A 16,087-nucleotide genomic window follows, 5' to 3' on the forward strand; every position below is an offset into this window, starting at 1 on the left:
TTTAGGTGCGTTTCTACGCTTAACGCCAAAGCTGCGTGCGAATATGATTACAGATAGCCAAACCAGGGTGCAGAGCACTACATGTATCTGCGATACGGTCAGGCGCGGATACACAGAGCAGGCCCTGTGAGCACGTGACGCCCACCTCATCCACAACCCCAGTCAAAAAGGATATGTGTGGCGCGCGGCCTGTCTATCCGCCGCGGGCCACGTGGTGTTTCTAGTGCAAGTAGGTTATTTTTGAGGCGTGTTTTATTTTTGTAATCCCGGACGCGGCATTGAAAATGCTAGCTACAGATGTAGCGCGGGGCGTGTATATCCGCCGTTGGCCACATGCTGTTTTTTAATGTGCGAGTACGGTTTTGTTTGTTATGTTTGGCCCGGGTGTTCGTTCCGGACATGCGCGCTAGGACCATTAATAGGCGGCGTCCCTTTAAAAGCACCGACCTTGTCGGAGTACAAACAAGTTCAAACGGTGCGTGGGTACGTTCAGACATTACCGTAACGGGGTCGGCTGTCGGAAGTACGTTGACACGGACGGGGTGATGGGAAACCATATGGGCCTGGTGCGCCGACGGCCGGGCGCTAGGCGTCTACACCTCGGCAAAATGTAATCCCGGTGGAACAATCGCCGGAGAATCGGCGATTCTCTGAGACCCCCGGTCCTTTTTCCTCTTTTGAGACAGCTACGAATGTGCGATCTAGAGGTAATTTTGAGATAACGTGCTCGCACATGAATTCTGATCTGTCGTATCTCATGCACCCTTTTCGTGCTTACATCGTATCGCAGTAATAAACATACATCATATGCAAATAGGTCGCTAACGTTTGCTGTAAAATTGCGTGCCAACCGTGCCTGGTATTCCTACATGCGTTTCAATGAACAGTCTGCGGAAAGACAGCAAGTTAAGTAATACGGTGCGGCCTGAGCTTTGTGTCATAAGACAGGATGTGTCGTGGTCAGGTTCATGCCTTTGACATTAATATTTCTATCTTGCATAGCTCACATACTTCGTACAACTTACGGCGGCTGTGAATTTTCCATAAGGGCAATGAAGGGATTTTTGTCACCGCGGTCAAGTGCGTCACATATGCTTTGCGTTATGACTAGTCGCGAAGAGCGATGGAGAAAGTCTTACGCGGCACGTAGGCAATTGTCTAACCATGAGTTGAAAGGTCCCACTCCTTACAAGAAATTCGGTAGTTTGCTATTGGGTGATCTCTCCGCGACTCACAAATAAGGTGAAACACATTTTTGCACGCCGCTAGCCGCTAGTGAAGTGGCAGTAGCACGCGAAAGACGCCGTTGATGGATTCGCGACTCGCAGAATGTAAGACTAGCTTTTCAGCGACCTTCTTGCGACTCCCGGAAAACAGAAGTTGTAAAACGGCGTTGGGTTGTCGAAAAAGTTTATTGATCTTTCCCCATGGTGGATTGGCTTGTGCCCACAGAAGGGGTTTCCTAAGATGACCCTGAGTAATTATCCCTTAGCACCGGCAGTGAATTCGGTCACTGAGGGTTTTTTGTCAGAATTACTCCAGCGACTCCAGAAGGCGAGGTTCGCACATAAGAGCCGATGGGGGATTCTGGCGTGCCGATGTGTGATTCCGGCGATAAAGCATCATGAGCCGATGTGGGATTCCGGCAATCCAGCAATTAAGTATTATGAGCCTATGTGGGATTCCGGCAATCCAGCAACAAAGTATTATGAGCCGATGTGGGATTCCGGCAATCCAGCAACAAAGTATTATGAGCCGATGTGGGATTCCGGCAATCCAGCAACAAAGTATTATGAGCCGATGTGGGATTCCAGCGTGCCGATGAGGGATCGCGGCATTCTTCAGTAACGATAGAAGTTTGAGGCTACGTGGTTATGCCGCGGTTAGCCTTGTATGGCTGTGTGGTTCCGCTCATAATTGAGGGGGTCTGGTCGCTGCACATAACCTGCAGACTATGTGCAGCGAGCAAACTATAGACCTTTAATGTGACTGGTGACAAGCATGCACGAGACGGTGTGAGCGTATGGGTGCTTGCCGCGGAATCCCAGCAAAGTGGCGTTTGCTGTCTATGTTAGGACAAAAGCATCTTTTTCGTAAAAACCCATGTAATGTCGGTGAGCAGTGTTTTCGCCACTATTTACAGTCGCCCCTGTTAATCGGTTTATGACAGGGACTTGCATCGACGGAAATGACCTGCAGATCGATACGGTGAGCCAATTAGCCAACAGCCGCGCTTAACAATGGCATGTAAAATTAATCGAAGCAAAATATGGTCATTGCCGGTATACGTATTACTCCCAAGTAGCTTTTCTTTCGCGAGGTTGATTATTAGTACAGTACAGTACAGTACAGTACAGTACAGTACAGTACAGTACAGTACAGTACAGTACAGTACAGTACAGTACAGTACAGTACAGTACAGTACAGTACAGTACAGTACAGTACAGTACAGTAGTACAGTACAGTACAGTACAGTACAGTACAGTACAGTACAGTACAGTGCAGTACAGTACAGTACAGTACAGTACAGTACAGTGCAGTGCAGTGCAGTGCAGTGCAGTGCAGTGCAGTGCAGTGCAGTTCAGTGCAGTGCAGTGCAGTGCAGTGCAATGCAATGCAGTGCAGTACAGTGCAGTACAGTACAGTACAGTACAGTACAGTACAGTACAGTACAGTACAGTAAGTACAGTCACTATCCCTAGGAAGGTTAACATTATGCATTACACAACATCATGTGCGAGTACGTAACTTCAAAAACAATACAGAAACTTCATCTAATGAGCCAGTCACGGCGCTTGCTGCATTTATGCAAGTTTGGCTTTGGGAATCTCGTGATTGCTGTTTGGTGTCGGTGAGAAATCCGTCGGGTGAGCATGGCAATATTATGAGAAAAAAATGAGGTGCCTGTGCTTCGAGTTACGCGGATGGCAAAGCCAAGTTGGAGGGAACAACGATGTAACTGGAAAATCGCGCGTAACATGGTCGTGGCCGGCATGGGGGATGCTGCCTAAGAGAGAAGCGAGAAAAATAAATACGTGGGAGGATGAAACTTCCGTCTGTATGCTGCCTGCCCTTCACCACCGTCGCGCACCACGCCCATGCAACGGTTCGCTCCCACGTGTCGCGCTCAGTCCAGCGTTCCGGTAGTTGGGTGATAGAGATTCCGCCCCACTGCCGCACTATCACGTGTCCTGGGTCTAAAATGGCACCTTTGGCATACAGCGGGCCATCTCTCCGTGTAATCTTAGCACGTCAAAATTAAAAAATAGTGGCAATATCTTTTTAGAACTTCACCCACCACCTCTACCACATAGGTATTTACGCCCCAGAAACTGGCGGCGTCCCCTGTCACGGGAAGGCATTACATATTAATGAATGAGACACTGACGTCATGCAACTTAACTGAAATGCCACAGTACTAGTCCGTCTCAAACTCGTCTCATGAAAGGCGATCGTGAGGAACGGGGGCTGGGATGATCGCCCGGCAGCGCAAGGCGAGTGTTCGTTGTGGCTGTCAGCCCTTATTACGTGATAAGCTAACGAATAAAAGCGCATTGGGTGGCTCCTGCGCGCTGGCGCTCGTCGTCAGGCGACAGTCGCCGGGGGTGGTGGTACACGACACGACAAGGAGGCGGCAAGCGGATCACCGCTTCACAAATAGGGCTCAGAGCACGGTAGGTAATTTGATTTCAAATGAAGATTCTTTGACTTAGGCCTTGGTGGGACATGCCTACATACCGCAGGTACCTTTGTTTAAATATTGAGTTGCCTATGGTTGTCTGTTCATCGGTGTAACAGCCCGTAGAAACCTAACCGCGAGTGTCATGGTACTTTGTATTAAAATTACCGCACTTCTCCGGTGCTGGCGAACATTTTCCTGACACCAGCTTGCTACTCAAAACGAGACACTTGGCCGCGCCGTCACCTGCATCACAGATTACATCAGACGAACAGCGAGAGATATCTTCTCCAAGTTACTGGTGGGTGAGACGACGGACCGAGCTGTACGCGCACAGACAGCAATTACCCTTCCAAACGCGTCCTAGCAGGATGAAGTGACGGGTATTCACGAGGATCCTGTTCGCATCGTGGATCTACTCGAAGAGATTGACACTGGGTGCTTCAAACACAACACCCACGCCAAGGGGGAGGAGGAAGAGGAAGAGGACGACGACACGTGCGAGGTAAAAGTGAGTGGAGTCAACACAGGCAGTGTCATTCTGAAAAAGCCTCAGATCTCCGGCTGGTGGACAGCGCGGAGAAGATGATTGGCTGCGGGTTAGGCGAAGCTCCAGCAATGGCCAGTGAGAATGTGTGAGCAGCAGCCGTAATCGAACGCGACAACGGTTGATTGGCTTGGACATTTGGAAGACTGCAGAACACACGGACGTCTACATCAGGTCGCTGCAGAGATGAGGGGAGAATACAGAGAAGTCTTGGTTCGCGATGGACAAGGCAGGTCAGGCAGCCCGGGTCCTTGGGATGGATATCGCTCCTCCCCGTTGTGAGCCAAGATCGGCGCGCTGGTCCAACACAGGCGATTGCCAGGATGCGGTAGAGTACCTTAGGGTGAACTGCCGCATTTACCTGCTAGACAGTGTCCTCATCCAGCTTCACGCCCGGTTCGGACAGCCACAGCAGCAGTCACTCAAACTCTGTGACTTGCTTTCGGCAAGTATCAGGAGCTGGACAGCGATGAAGCCGACCGTGACGCGGTATGCACGGTTTCTGGACTCCGTATCAGCCGTTGAGGATGAGCACAATACTTAGCTGGAAATGTGGAAAAGTGCTTCCCGACATTCACAAGCTCATCCGGCGGGGGGGGGGGGGGGGGGGCTCGCCGCGCTGCCGGTGTCAACGGCCAAGCCGAAATGGCTGCCCAGCCTCTGCAACCTCCTAGCGGTGTCGGTCAGGTCCACGATGACCACAGAGCGCCTGAAGGTCTTCTGCACTCTGCAAGCATACCGGCAGTCATTCGGCAACAATGTGACTGCCGTTCTCCCGGAGCTCCGTTTGCGAGGCTCCCGGCCCCGAAAACGGGATCTCGGTCTTTCACAAGAGGACCGAAAAGCATTTGTTACTTTGGCTGCAATGTAGGTTTGACTTTGTTGTCTATCCAAAACACCAAAGCAGTCAAATTGGCACACTGGCTGTTACAAAGGGATGTTCGTCTTTGAATGCTAGAGTAAATGCTAGAGGTGACTCACACTGCCAGTGGATTGGTCTGAGAACATCTCAATCTATAGAATGCAATAATTTTATGTCCACAAGTTAATTATCCGAGTGTGCATTTCTTAAAGTTAGTGCTAGCAACCGGCTGAAAGCAAAACAAAAACTGATTCCATTTTATAACCTAAGAATTTGCTCTGCAAGCTGGATGACAGAAAATATGAGTTCCTGTTTAATGTGCTGTACGTGTGATCTGGAGATCCAAGGCACCAAAGAAAAACCAATAAGATTACTTTGTGTTGCAACGTCATCGCAGCCAGGACCGACCGTGCGAGCCCACACTACACGTCACTCGCGTTAAGCAGAGGTTGGCTTATGTGATATGGTAATCTCTTCTGGTACAGATTAGTTAGCCAAGTATACACATCGCGTGGTTCTTTTCAGCATTTCACAAAATGGAGCAGCCCAAATTAGCGTTCTTTTGGTGTAGAGTTGGTGCCCCCTTGATTTAAATTGGTGCCCCCGGACACGGTGCCCCTCCGATCGAAATTACAGGATCCACCCCTGAATACATTCTTTTTAGCCCAAATAACGCTAACTGTACACCTCATCAGTCTCCGTTTGCTTGACTACAACCACCCCAAAGCCGGGATGATGTGGACCCACAGACTGCCATGTGTACGAAGCTTATGGACAGCATGTGCAGCCGCGTGGACTTGGTTCATGGCTGGCCTTATTTTGGCCTCTGTCATGACTTGCTCAGCATTTGTGGCAATATTTGTGCATGGTATCAATAGGTGAACTCAACTTATTTGCTGCAGCTCCCCGTAACACTGTGTTTTAACCTCGCCAACAGCAAGATTACACGAGGAGCGGTAGCAATTTTAACAATTTTTCAGTCGGCTCCCATGGAAACAATGCTAAATTTTGAAAATGGGTGCTCCCCTCTCCTTCTTAAGCGACCGCGCTACTGCGTAGTTGCATTCTCTTCCCACGCCGATTGAGCATTAAGCACGGGAAATGTTGATTTACCATTAAATGCCTCAGATACCTCCACCTCCGGAAGCCGGTGTGTTTTCTTTTTCCGGGACCACTTACAGCCTGTTAAATATCTTAGCGACTTGGCGGAGGCGACCGCCGGACAGAAGAAATATAGCGACATTTCAGAACATATTTATAGAACATAGTAAACAGATGAAGTATCGAATATAATAAGACAAATGAGTATTTCACCAAAAAAGGTCGCAGTTATGCAAAGACAAAAAGTAAAGCGAATAATGCCAGATGGAATTGCCACACGACCAACAAGAAATAGCACGACCGTGACGCGGAACCAGTGGCAACCAAGTGGCAACCAAGGCGAGGGTTCGGCGCAGGAGCCGCCCGGTCCGGCAGTGCGACAGAGCCAGCTCCTCACATGGTGCGTGCTTAGCGAATAGGTCCCTCCGTTCATCCCCCCCCCCCCCTTTAACTCAGGCTGCAGTTTATATAGTCCTGTGCAGGGTCACCGTGGGACGTCAGGGTTGAACAGGCGCGCCATTTGTATAGAATGTTCTATGTAATTCTACACGTGGTGTCTATAAATGCTATTCTTATGTCTTCTCTAAAACGCTCAGGTACAAAAACACCCGCAAACAATCATGCATAGGACAATTTCACTTGCATCGCACAATCGTATCTAAGATCACTGACAGCGGAGAGTCTCAAAGTCTCCGTAAGAGGGCTGTCCCTCCCCATAGTCTCCTGAAGTGACAAACTGGTCTCAGATGAGACCATGTAGCACAAGATATCATCGTGGAGACCGTGCAGCATCCTTCCAAGAGTACTCGCGGTGTGAGTTCTTAAAAGCGGTTTTTAGTGCAGAATGGCAGCCGGAAGACACTCCGTGGTAGAATGGAATGGTCATTCGGCTCCTGAACTGAGACAAAAATGAGCCCCTAGTGTTCCACTCAATGTACCTCACAGCCTGGAAAAAGGGGTCTCATTAGTGTTGAAAAGAGTGTGTCGGAACTACTTTAGAAACGAACGAGACCATCCCATGTTTGTCCCAAAATGTTCATTCTTTTGCAGAATCGGTCAGTGAAACAAATAACACCAAGACGTTTGAACCAGCGCGCCCGCAATTTCGGGAACAGGGACAGCGATGCTCTGCGTTACAGTTTCCGTAAAACCAAACAGCGTTCGTCACTGAAAGTAACACCACGTACTCAGCACAGCAGCAGCACGAAAATGGAGATTACACTTTAACCCTTCCAGTTTCTACCACCAGATTCTAGCCAGCACCATTTCGCGGTGCTGTAAATGCCAATTTTTTCCTTTCAACCTACAAATCGCATCAGTGAGACATACGCTCCAACTACCTTTTAAATATATGATTCGATGTCCTAAAGCGTTCAAAATGTACTTCTTTCAAATGCGTCATCATTTTTGTCCACCCGTTGGCCATGACTTAGTGTAGCTACAGGACCGACGCTGAACGGCTTGCGGAGACTGTAACGCCTGACGTCGAGGTTTTTATTACTAAACGTTGCGAGCGCGTACGCTCTTAACTACGAACATTACTTGCATCGCTAATGGACTCTGACCTAATGTTCAAACATTTCCAGACAAACCTAGCTTGGCTCAATTAATACAAAGTCCTGACCCGTTTTTATCTACAGCCTACATTTGCGGGGTCCCAGCTGACATTTCTGTAGAACCCAGATAGAAATTATAACAAAGCTTCTGAGTTCTATCGGTGCAGAAAGGGTCCACTGGACTATTGTAAAATGGAGGGCGGCAGTGATATATTTCATGCAATCGTTTAGCGCATAATTTTGTCGGATAATTGACAGTTCGGTCGGAATTTATGTAGAGACCACGCGTTGATGGCCAGCGCTTCGCGGCAGCCCTCACCTTGAAATACCACATGACACTTAGTGGCTACATCCATGCATAGTGGTTCAGTTTTACGCACACTTGCTCCGCCTGCCACACGGTATGGGTGTGCGGACCGGAAGTGTTCGTTTAGCGTTCACCGCGGGGCATTTCCGGTACAGCGCACCAGGAAGGGAAAAACATGTTCGCTGCACATTTATATTATATCAATAGCCGTAATCAAAGTCCAAAGCTTCTCGAACTTAATCCGTAACTCCCCAGACCCAGACACAGTCTTTCGCTTTGGCAGTAGCCTGCACAATGAATAAAGATCGATTGCACATTTTATACGAGTCATGTTTCTGCGTGCAGTCATTTACCAGCACATCAAGGAACCCCCGTAAAGGTCGCAGAGTCTCGCCCTCTTTGGCCCGTCCCCAGGAACCTATTCCACCTATTCCAGAGTGGCCGCGGTACAGAGCGCTTCGATTGGCCGAGGTCCACGACTTGCATAGGGTGAGCACCGGACTGATACAAGCCTTTCCATCGCGCATGCGCACCACCCCGCTTTGGCACCTGGAACACCTGATTCGGAGCTCTTTCCATCGCTCGGCGACCTGTCTCGGCTTTCCGAGCCAGCGCGGCCGCCACCTGCCATTTAGCGCGAGTTCTCCGAATCACCTGAACCTTGATACCGTTTACAGCCGAGACTCGCGCCATGCACAAAGGACGGTGCCCGTCTACCGTTCGAAGCGCCCGCACGCGACGACCGCGGAACGGCACGCGAGCGTCGCGTCCGCCGCGGGTGCAAATGTTTACATTTATCTTGCGGTAGCTTCTGGCTTCTAATCCAATGATGGAAGAAGAGAATACAAAAATAAGCATGCCCTCACTAACAGATGAGTAATATCTGTCGATGTAGGGACCTTTTACTATCAGGGAGCCCTTCGTTAATCATGTACGCCACGCCCCCCCCCCCCCCCCGCCCTGCCAAGGCTATGGCTGCGCGGCTGGATGGAAAAGTTGAGCGCACGCGCCACGTATAATGTTTTTTGCAAATGATTGCACGCACCTGGGGTCACGTGGTTGACGGCACATATCCATCGACCACAAAATCACGCGTCCTCTAATGGGACCCATGCTGCAACTCAGCTTGTGGCCATTCGAACACTCCGTTTGATCTCCCTTAAATGTGAATCATTCAGAGGTCCAGTTGGTGGCCACGCGACAGATATCTCCCACAGCGCATCAGCTCTATGATGGTGTGTAATTGATGAATTTTATTTTTTTGCTAGATTGTGTTTCAAATCGCTAGGCTTCCCTTTAGTGTTGCAAATGTGGAAAATATTTTCTAAGCAGAGTTTTAGACATTCTTGTCCATCACTACACAATCAGCTAAAGAATACTGCTACCCTTGGTTGTTGAGCATGTGGGCGGACACAGCAGTCAAAGCTGTAAAAATACCGTTGGGTTTGCGCCTGGGGTCGCGTGGTATCCTCCACGTTATATTACGTGAGCATCGTGCATTTTGGTCTGAAGAAAACTTTTAAGGTTTTTGGCAGTGTTTCTTATTGAGTGAGCTGCTGGAATCCAGCAAGCAAGTGTGCAATATAAGATAATATTAAAGGCTTTCTTAGCCGGGTGATAAAAAGTGACATCATTTTACGGTAAGCTCGAGATTGTTGGATTATGCTATCAAAACTTCATGTGGCTTAAAGGACTAGATTAGGATATGTGCTCAAAAGAAGGTGGGACTTGAAAATATGTTTGCCAGGCTCAATTGATGTGTTACACTGAACAGGACTGGCGAGGTGGTGGAACTGCGCTCATCATTTCAGCACATGAATAACCAATATTCCAAAGAATTAGGGTGCTTTGCTGGTTTGAGTTCAAAGTACTCCTAGAAAATCCCAAGAAATTATTAATTTAATACAGAGATCATATCTGGCCTGGCTTCAGGGACACATTAAAAATTTTAACATAGTTTTGTCAGGATGAATCCTTTTATTCCCCTTTGATCTGATAGGAAAGTGCATCATCAAAGTGTAGTCAGGTGCATCCCCCCCCCCACATAAAGCTATCCTCATTAAAATTGTCAATCCCAGCTTGGTTGTGCAGTGTGTACAGCTTAGGAATATCATATCATAAAATTTGTGGTTATATGAGTAGCATAATCCACCTAAAAGCCTCATTCACCATGAGGCATAGGTTTTGTTTCAAGGAAATGTTCCACAATTGAAGATATCAAAGCAGGCATCAGATGACATGAAATAAGCTAGCTTGTAATGCTAAGCATACTTTTGAGTGCTGCTGTTTAATGTCAAGAACATGTAGTTTGAACATGTAGTTAGAACATTATCATAATGGTCAAGGAGAGGGTTTTTGTGTTATTATGGTGTCATGGTTATTGATAAGGAGCAAGCAGAATGGAAGACAAAACAATTCTCTATCTAGCAATATAAAATTAAAATAACTGGAAACAACTGGTCTTCATCACTGAGGATGTCTTTTGACATGGAAAGAAAGTATTGAAACCAAACAGTAGTGAAAGATTAAAAAGGTTATCTGGGCAAACACATGTTTTGTCAATTGTACAAAGAGGCCCAGCAAGGTTTTGTATCTGGGCCAAAACAAGTATTTGTGCAGTTACTCATTTTTTCATGCAGTTGCTAAGCATTTCAAAGGTGATCCAACAGGTTATGAAACCAGGAAGGGATGTCATCATGCCTCTTTCATAACCAATTCAGGGCCAGGGAATGTCTCTGCAAAAGTTAACCACCTGCTGGATGTACTGTCAGACATGGTGTCAGGCATACCTGTTGTGCAAAGCTGGATGAGAGTAGGTTCTTAGTGGTAAGTAGCCATGGTTAAGACCCATGGTATAAACACATCCAAGCTGTAATCCTTCAATGGTTGAAAGACTGCAATGCACTTGTATGACCTAACACTTCTGCTCTGAAAATGTGTATTTGCATGAATTTGGGAACAGATTAAAGAAAAAAAAACATTTTCCAATGTTTGAAACATTGAAGCTGTTCAGTTTACCATAGTTCCCAATGAGGAAAACATGTAACTTCACCCACTGGCACTTTTGACACAGTACTTACACTGATGGCAGGCCACAAAATGGTGTAGGTAAGGCTATGAATGTTTTGACCCTGGAAACAGAATGCCTGGGAACAGGTGAGGCTCACATTTTACTGATGTGTGTCAGTTACTTGTTTCTGTCATTGGAAAAGCTTACAGGCACTCCCTATATGTGAATTGCAATAATATACAACATCTACCAACTTTAATTCCTTAAAATTATTATTTTTTAAATCATGAGCATACACTTTTTACTTGGTCAAAATATGCTGGTCATCAAGATGAATCTAATGATACCAGTAGCTTAATTTAAGGAAACTATTAGTCAGGTGTTTCTGACATTGGATGACAGAGTGGAATCAGCATAATTTCTTTGTTAAGAACTGGTGATGTTAGGTATAAACCAGAGTGCATTTTTCATGGCCTGATAACTGCATAGCCAACAGCAGAATTTTAATGTTTTTGTGTTATGGATGTCTGGGTGACCTTGCAATAGTCCTGAGATATTCTGTACATCTTTGCAGTGTATAGCTTGGAAACTAAATGGTTTTAGGTCTTCAAAGGGGCAGGACTGTGAACTGCACTTAATGGTTTTCATGATGGCCATTTCACTTGAAAAACCCTTGTGAATGTAGAACACCCCCTTCCTATATGTTTTCCTCCTTCCATAATGTGTTGGTTAAGCAACACTTGCCTTTTTAATACACATCAGGATTTAATATTTGAAAACCTATATATAGATCACGGCAGTTTTGTGCTAACATTTGGGCCCCAGAGCTTCAACTTTTTGTTGCCACACTTAGATCTTCATTTTTGAAGTGCACTGTGGCATTACTGCCCTAGAATCTGTATAAACTTTATAGTACATGTTATGTTGATTCTGGTTAATAGTGTTTTTTTGTCTGACAGTGTTGAAGTGAGATGTCCAAGAGAGGTGCTGACAAGCAGCTGACGCATGACAACTGGGACGAAGAGGACAGCGAGACCGACGGCCAGGGCCAGTTCCAGTCGGCCTCAGAGGAAGTACTCAAGAAACGTGTGATCAAGAGGGCCCGTCGCAGGGTCAACCACTCCGACAGCTCGGTATGGGTGATTGCAGATGAATCAGTTTGGTCATTGGTTCAGCCAATTGATTGCATTCAACAGGCATGAGCAGCTAGGTCATTACAGGGTATAGGGAGCTTTCGCATGTGGGAAGAAGGGCTTCTAAAAAGCAATTTGTCTTGAAATGGACATCAGCTCGGTCCTAATGTTCAAGAATCTACAGTTGAATCTGGACATTTTCCAATACAAATACAATGCAAAATTGCATGTGTACTTAATATTAGGCACTACAACTGGGTGCTAGGTGATTGGACGGGACGATACCGTAAGCAGACTGTAGCATCAAGTGCATATACAATAGATGCTTGCATCATTAATTGCTGACTGATGCCTGTCTGTTTCGCATTTCGTCTTGTGCACTGACCTCCTCCCGTTTATCGTGGCAGGGAGCGACAGCCAGTCCGTTCGCCGCTTTCTCCGGGTTCGGCACCGCCTCAAAAACGGCCGACTCAAGCAACCCGTTCGGCTTCTTGGCAGCAGCCAAGGAGCCGCCGTCGTCGCCGGTGGCGTCGGCGGGACTGTGTCGGCCGCCGCTGCGCTCGGCCGGAAGCAGCCCGGCGTCGGAGCCGTCCCGGCCGTCCGAGTACCACCGCCAGCTGCAGGCGCTCAACCGCAGCCTGCTCAGCTGGCTGCAGACGCACGTCGAGAAGAACCCGCTGTGCATCCTGACGCCCGTCTTCCGCGACTACGAGACGCACCTGCAGTCGATCGAGCGTCGGTTCGGGCCGAGTCATGCCGGCGGCGCCTCACCGGCCGCCTCGCCGGCCGCCGCTCCGGTGCCGCGCGCCTCGGCCGCCGCGACTCCGGTCAGCGCTGTCAAGCCGGCCGCCGGCTCTGGCTTCAGCTTCGGCCTGGGCGCCGGGAAGGCGGAGGGTGCGACGACTTCGCCGTCGGCCAGCTCCGGCTTTGGCCTAGAGAAGGCTGGCGACGCTAAGGCGATTTCATCGCCGGCGAGCTCTGGCTTTAGCTTTGGGAAAGCGCCAGATGCCGGCGCCAAGCCGACGGCCGGCTCTGGCTTCAGCTTCGGCCTGAACGCCGGGAAAGCGGCGAATGCGGCGACGAGTTCGCCTTCGACCGGCTCTGGTTTCAGCTTTGGTCTGCCGACGGGCAAGGCGGCGCTCACCACTCCCAGTTCGCCTCCCGCCAGCTCTGGCTTCAGCTTCGGCCTGAACGCCGGAAAGACAACCGGTGCGGCCTCTGACTCGGTTCCGGCTGCCGCAGGCACTGGAGGCTTCTCCTTTGGATTCCAGTGAGTGTGATGGACAAGCGTCGTGTCAGGCGATATTCTGAGCAGCAGGGAGCCGTATGACATTGGGTAGCGATCTAGAACACTCCGCGCCGTGCGCGGTGTGTTCCAGCCTCATCGTCAGGCGTCGTCAGGTGCTAGTCTGTAATGACTCACGTCTCTCGATAGTTAAGTGCGGGTGCCCCGCCTCGGATCCGAGGCTCCAGCGACCAACCGCCGGCGCTGACACTGGCGCTAAGTTCACTGCATCGGTGGCACGCATGTGGCTCCCGAGCGAAATCGTTGCGTGAGTCGTCTCTGCCGCGAGCCTCCACTGCGCATGTGTGCGCACACTGCGCGGTCGTGTGGTCCGGTTGCCAGCGCTGTCGTGCCGTGCCGTGCTGTGTCGTGCTGGTGCGGGCGGGTGCTCTGACCCGCCGCGTCGGCCGTCCCCAGATCGGGCGGCCAGGGCGGCGCTGCGGCCCCGAGCGCTGAAGCCGAGGAGGAGGCGGAAGAGCCGCCCGTGCCTGTCGTCTCCACAGTCAAGGAGGACGACGCCGTTTACTCAAAGCGGTACGCGTCCGGCGGCCAGCGACGGCCCGCTCCTCGTTCACCCGTCACTAAGCTATGTGCTCAGTCAGACAGGCATCCTTTCGTACGTAGGCACAACACGACGTTCAGTTCGGTGTGCGTGCTGGTCCCTATTTGGTCAGGTGGTGGGTATGTAACGTCAGGCAATGTTGAGGCTGCCGTCATCTTGCCTTCATAAGATTTCTGACGCCTTATGGTTGGTTCATTGTCTCATATTGGTTCCTGCGGGTGTGTAAACATACGCGCATTTTGGGCATTTTTTTGTGCTGCCTTTGTGGGCCTGTCCGAAACAAGCTTTCTCGTGGGCGCAAAATGACCATCTCAGTCGTCGCGCCCAAGAACCCCAGTCGCCATCGAAGTAGGCTTTCATAGGCGACTGATGCACTTGGAGAAGGTGTGTCACCCGCATTTAAACGCTTGATTTTGAACTAAGCCGTGTTCTGTACATACTTCGTGCGTTGTCAGGTGCAAGCTGTTTTACAAAAAGGACGGGTCTTTCGTGGAGAAGGGAGTCGGCATGCTGTACCTGAAGCCATGCTCCGATGGGAAGACGTTCCAGTGTTTGATCCGTGCCGACACCAACCTGGGAAACATTCTTCTCAACATTAAACTTAACAAGTGCGTGAGAACGACTACAATGCGGCTTCGGTATTTTTTAGATGCTCGGTTGGTTCCAACCCGGTTTGGCTGCTCGCGCTTTCGAGTGGTGTTTTCAGTGTAGGTGGTTAATGAGCTGTGTTCAAAGAAGCAAAAGTAGGCCAACGTTTTCAGCCCCGTTAAGTTGACAAGAATTGTCAGCGAAGTAGTATTTGTGTCCCTGTCCTTACGGTTGCGAAGATACGTTGCACTGCGTTGGCAAACTTTTCTGCCACAAGAAGCCAACATGCTTTCCGAAATGCTCTCAAAGTCGATACAACCTGAATTATTTGCTGCATTTCATTGTCTTATGAAAATTCTGTTTTTGCTGGCAGTTTGCAACTGTTGTGCCATGATTGTAATGACATTTTGTCCCAGTTAAAGTGTCAGGGCCCAGAAATGGGATCACCTGTTGCATATGTGATTTGAAGGTGTGTCATCTACCTTGGTGTCTTGTGAAGCCATTTGTATTGAACAGCCTAATTAATAAGGCTGCCGATGAGTCTATATCCGTACTATTTGCTGGATTTGGCACTGATTTGTTTGTGTGGTATCAGTGCAATGGACACCGTGGGATCCTCCCCCCCCCCCCCCCAAGAAAAAAACCTGTTTTGGTTGTTGCCCCGCCCATTTCAATGCCAGTATGCTAGCCATCACTGGGCGTTTGTTTATTTTTTCCACCACACTCTTCAAGTTAGCTCTTTGTCATGGCCTCATGAGTCATAGAAGTAAGGGATCCTCCGCATTGTTGGGATATATTGAAACAAGGGTGTGGCACAGCCGATGTGTGGTCTCCAGATGGCATTTGGGGGGGGGGGGGGGAGCGTGGAGTGCGCCGATGTAGGACGGGTCGTGACCCCTGACATGATCCGACCGGAACTGACCTGATCCGACCGGAACTGACCTGATCCGACCGGAAACTGACCTGAATCCGAACCGGAACTGACCTGACCCCGACCCTGCCAGGTCGATCCCGACGCAGCGCCATGGGCAAGAACAACGTGATGATGGCGTGCGTGCCGAACCCGCCGCTGGACCCGAAGGTGACTAGCTCGGCGCCGGTGCCGATGCTGGTCCGGGTCAAGACCGCCGACGACGCCGACGAGCTGCTCGCCCAGCTGGAGCAGCACAAAGCATAGCTGCGCGTCGCCACCCGCTCGCTCGCTTGGTCGACCGTTTTATCAATACATTTCACCACATTGCCCCGTTGTCTCTCCCCGGACCGTGGTGGGCGCGACCTCGGTTGGTTGAGCTGGAAGTCGGCAGAACACGTGCCATTGTCGGGGTTGGATAGGTGTCGCTGCCACGCCATGTGGCTTTATTTTTATCGTAACGCTTCAATTAAGTTAATGACTCGTGAAAGTGAGAATCAGTGGCTACGGCAACGAAATACATTGCAATCATATGTATAATTGGGGC

General features: G+C 49.4%; 1 protein-coding gene across 1 annotated transcript; it reads left to right on the top strand.

The window, feature by feature from the left end:
• The first annotated feature begins 9,471 nt into the window (after positions 1–9,471).
• On the top strand, positions 9,472–15,871 carry LOC119091794 (nuclear pore complex protein Nup50-like). Its single transcript, XM_037214666.1, is given in 7 exon segments — positions 9,472–9,692; positions 12,022–12,195; positions 12,603–13,465; positions 13,898–14,014; positions 14,498–14,650; positions 15,635–15,657; positions 15,659–15,871. Coding segments are annotated over 6 exon segments (1,467 nt in total). The 5' UTR covers positions 9,472–9,692; positions 12,022–12,033; the 3' UTR covers positions 15,808–15,871.
• The last annotated feature ends 216 nt before the right edge of the window (positions 15,872–16,087 follow it).

This window comes from Pollicipes pollicipes, unplaced genomic scaffold (assembly GCF_011947565.3).
Source record: "Pollicipes pollicipes isolate AB1234 unplaced genomic scaffold, Ppol_2.1 Scaffold_3447;HRSCAF=4054_pilon_pilon_pilon, whole genome shotgun sequence".
Lineage (NCBI taxonomy): Eukaryota > Metazoa > Arthropoda > Thecostraca > Pollicipedomorpha > Pollicipedidae > Pollicipes > Pollicipes pollicipes.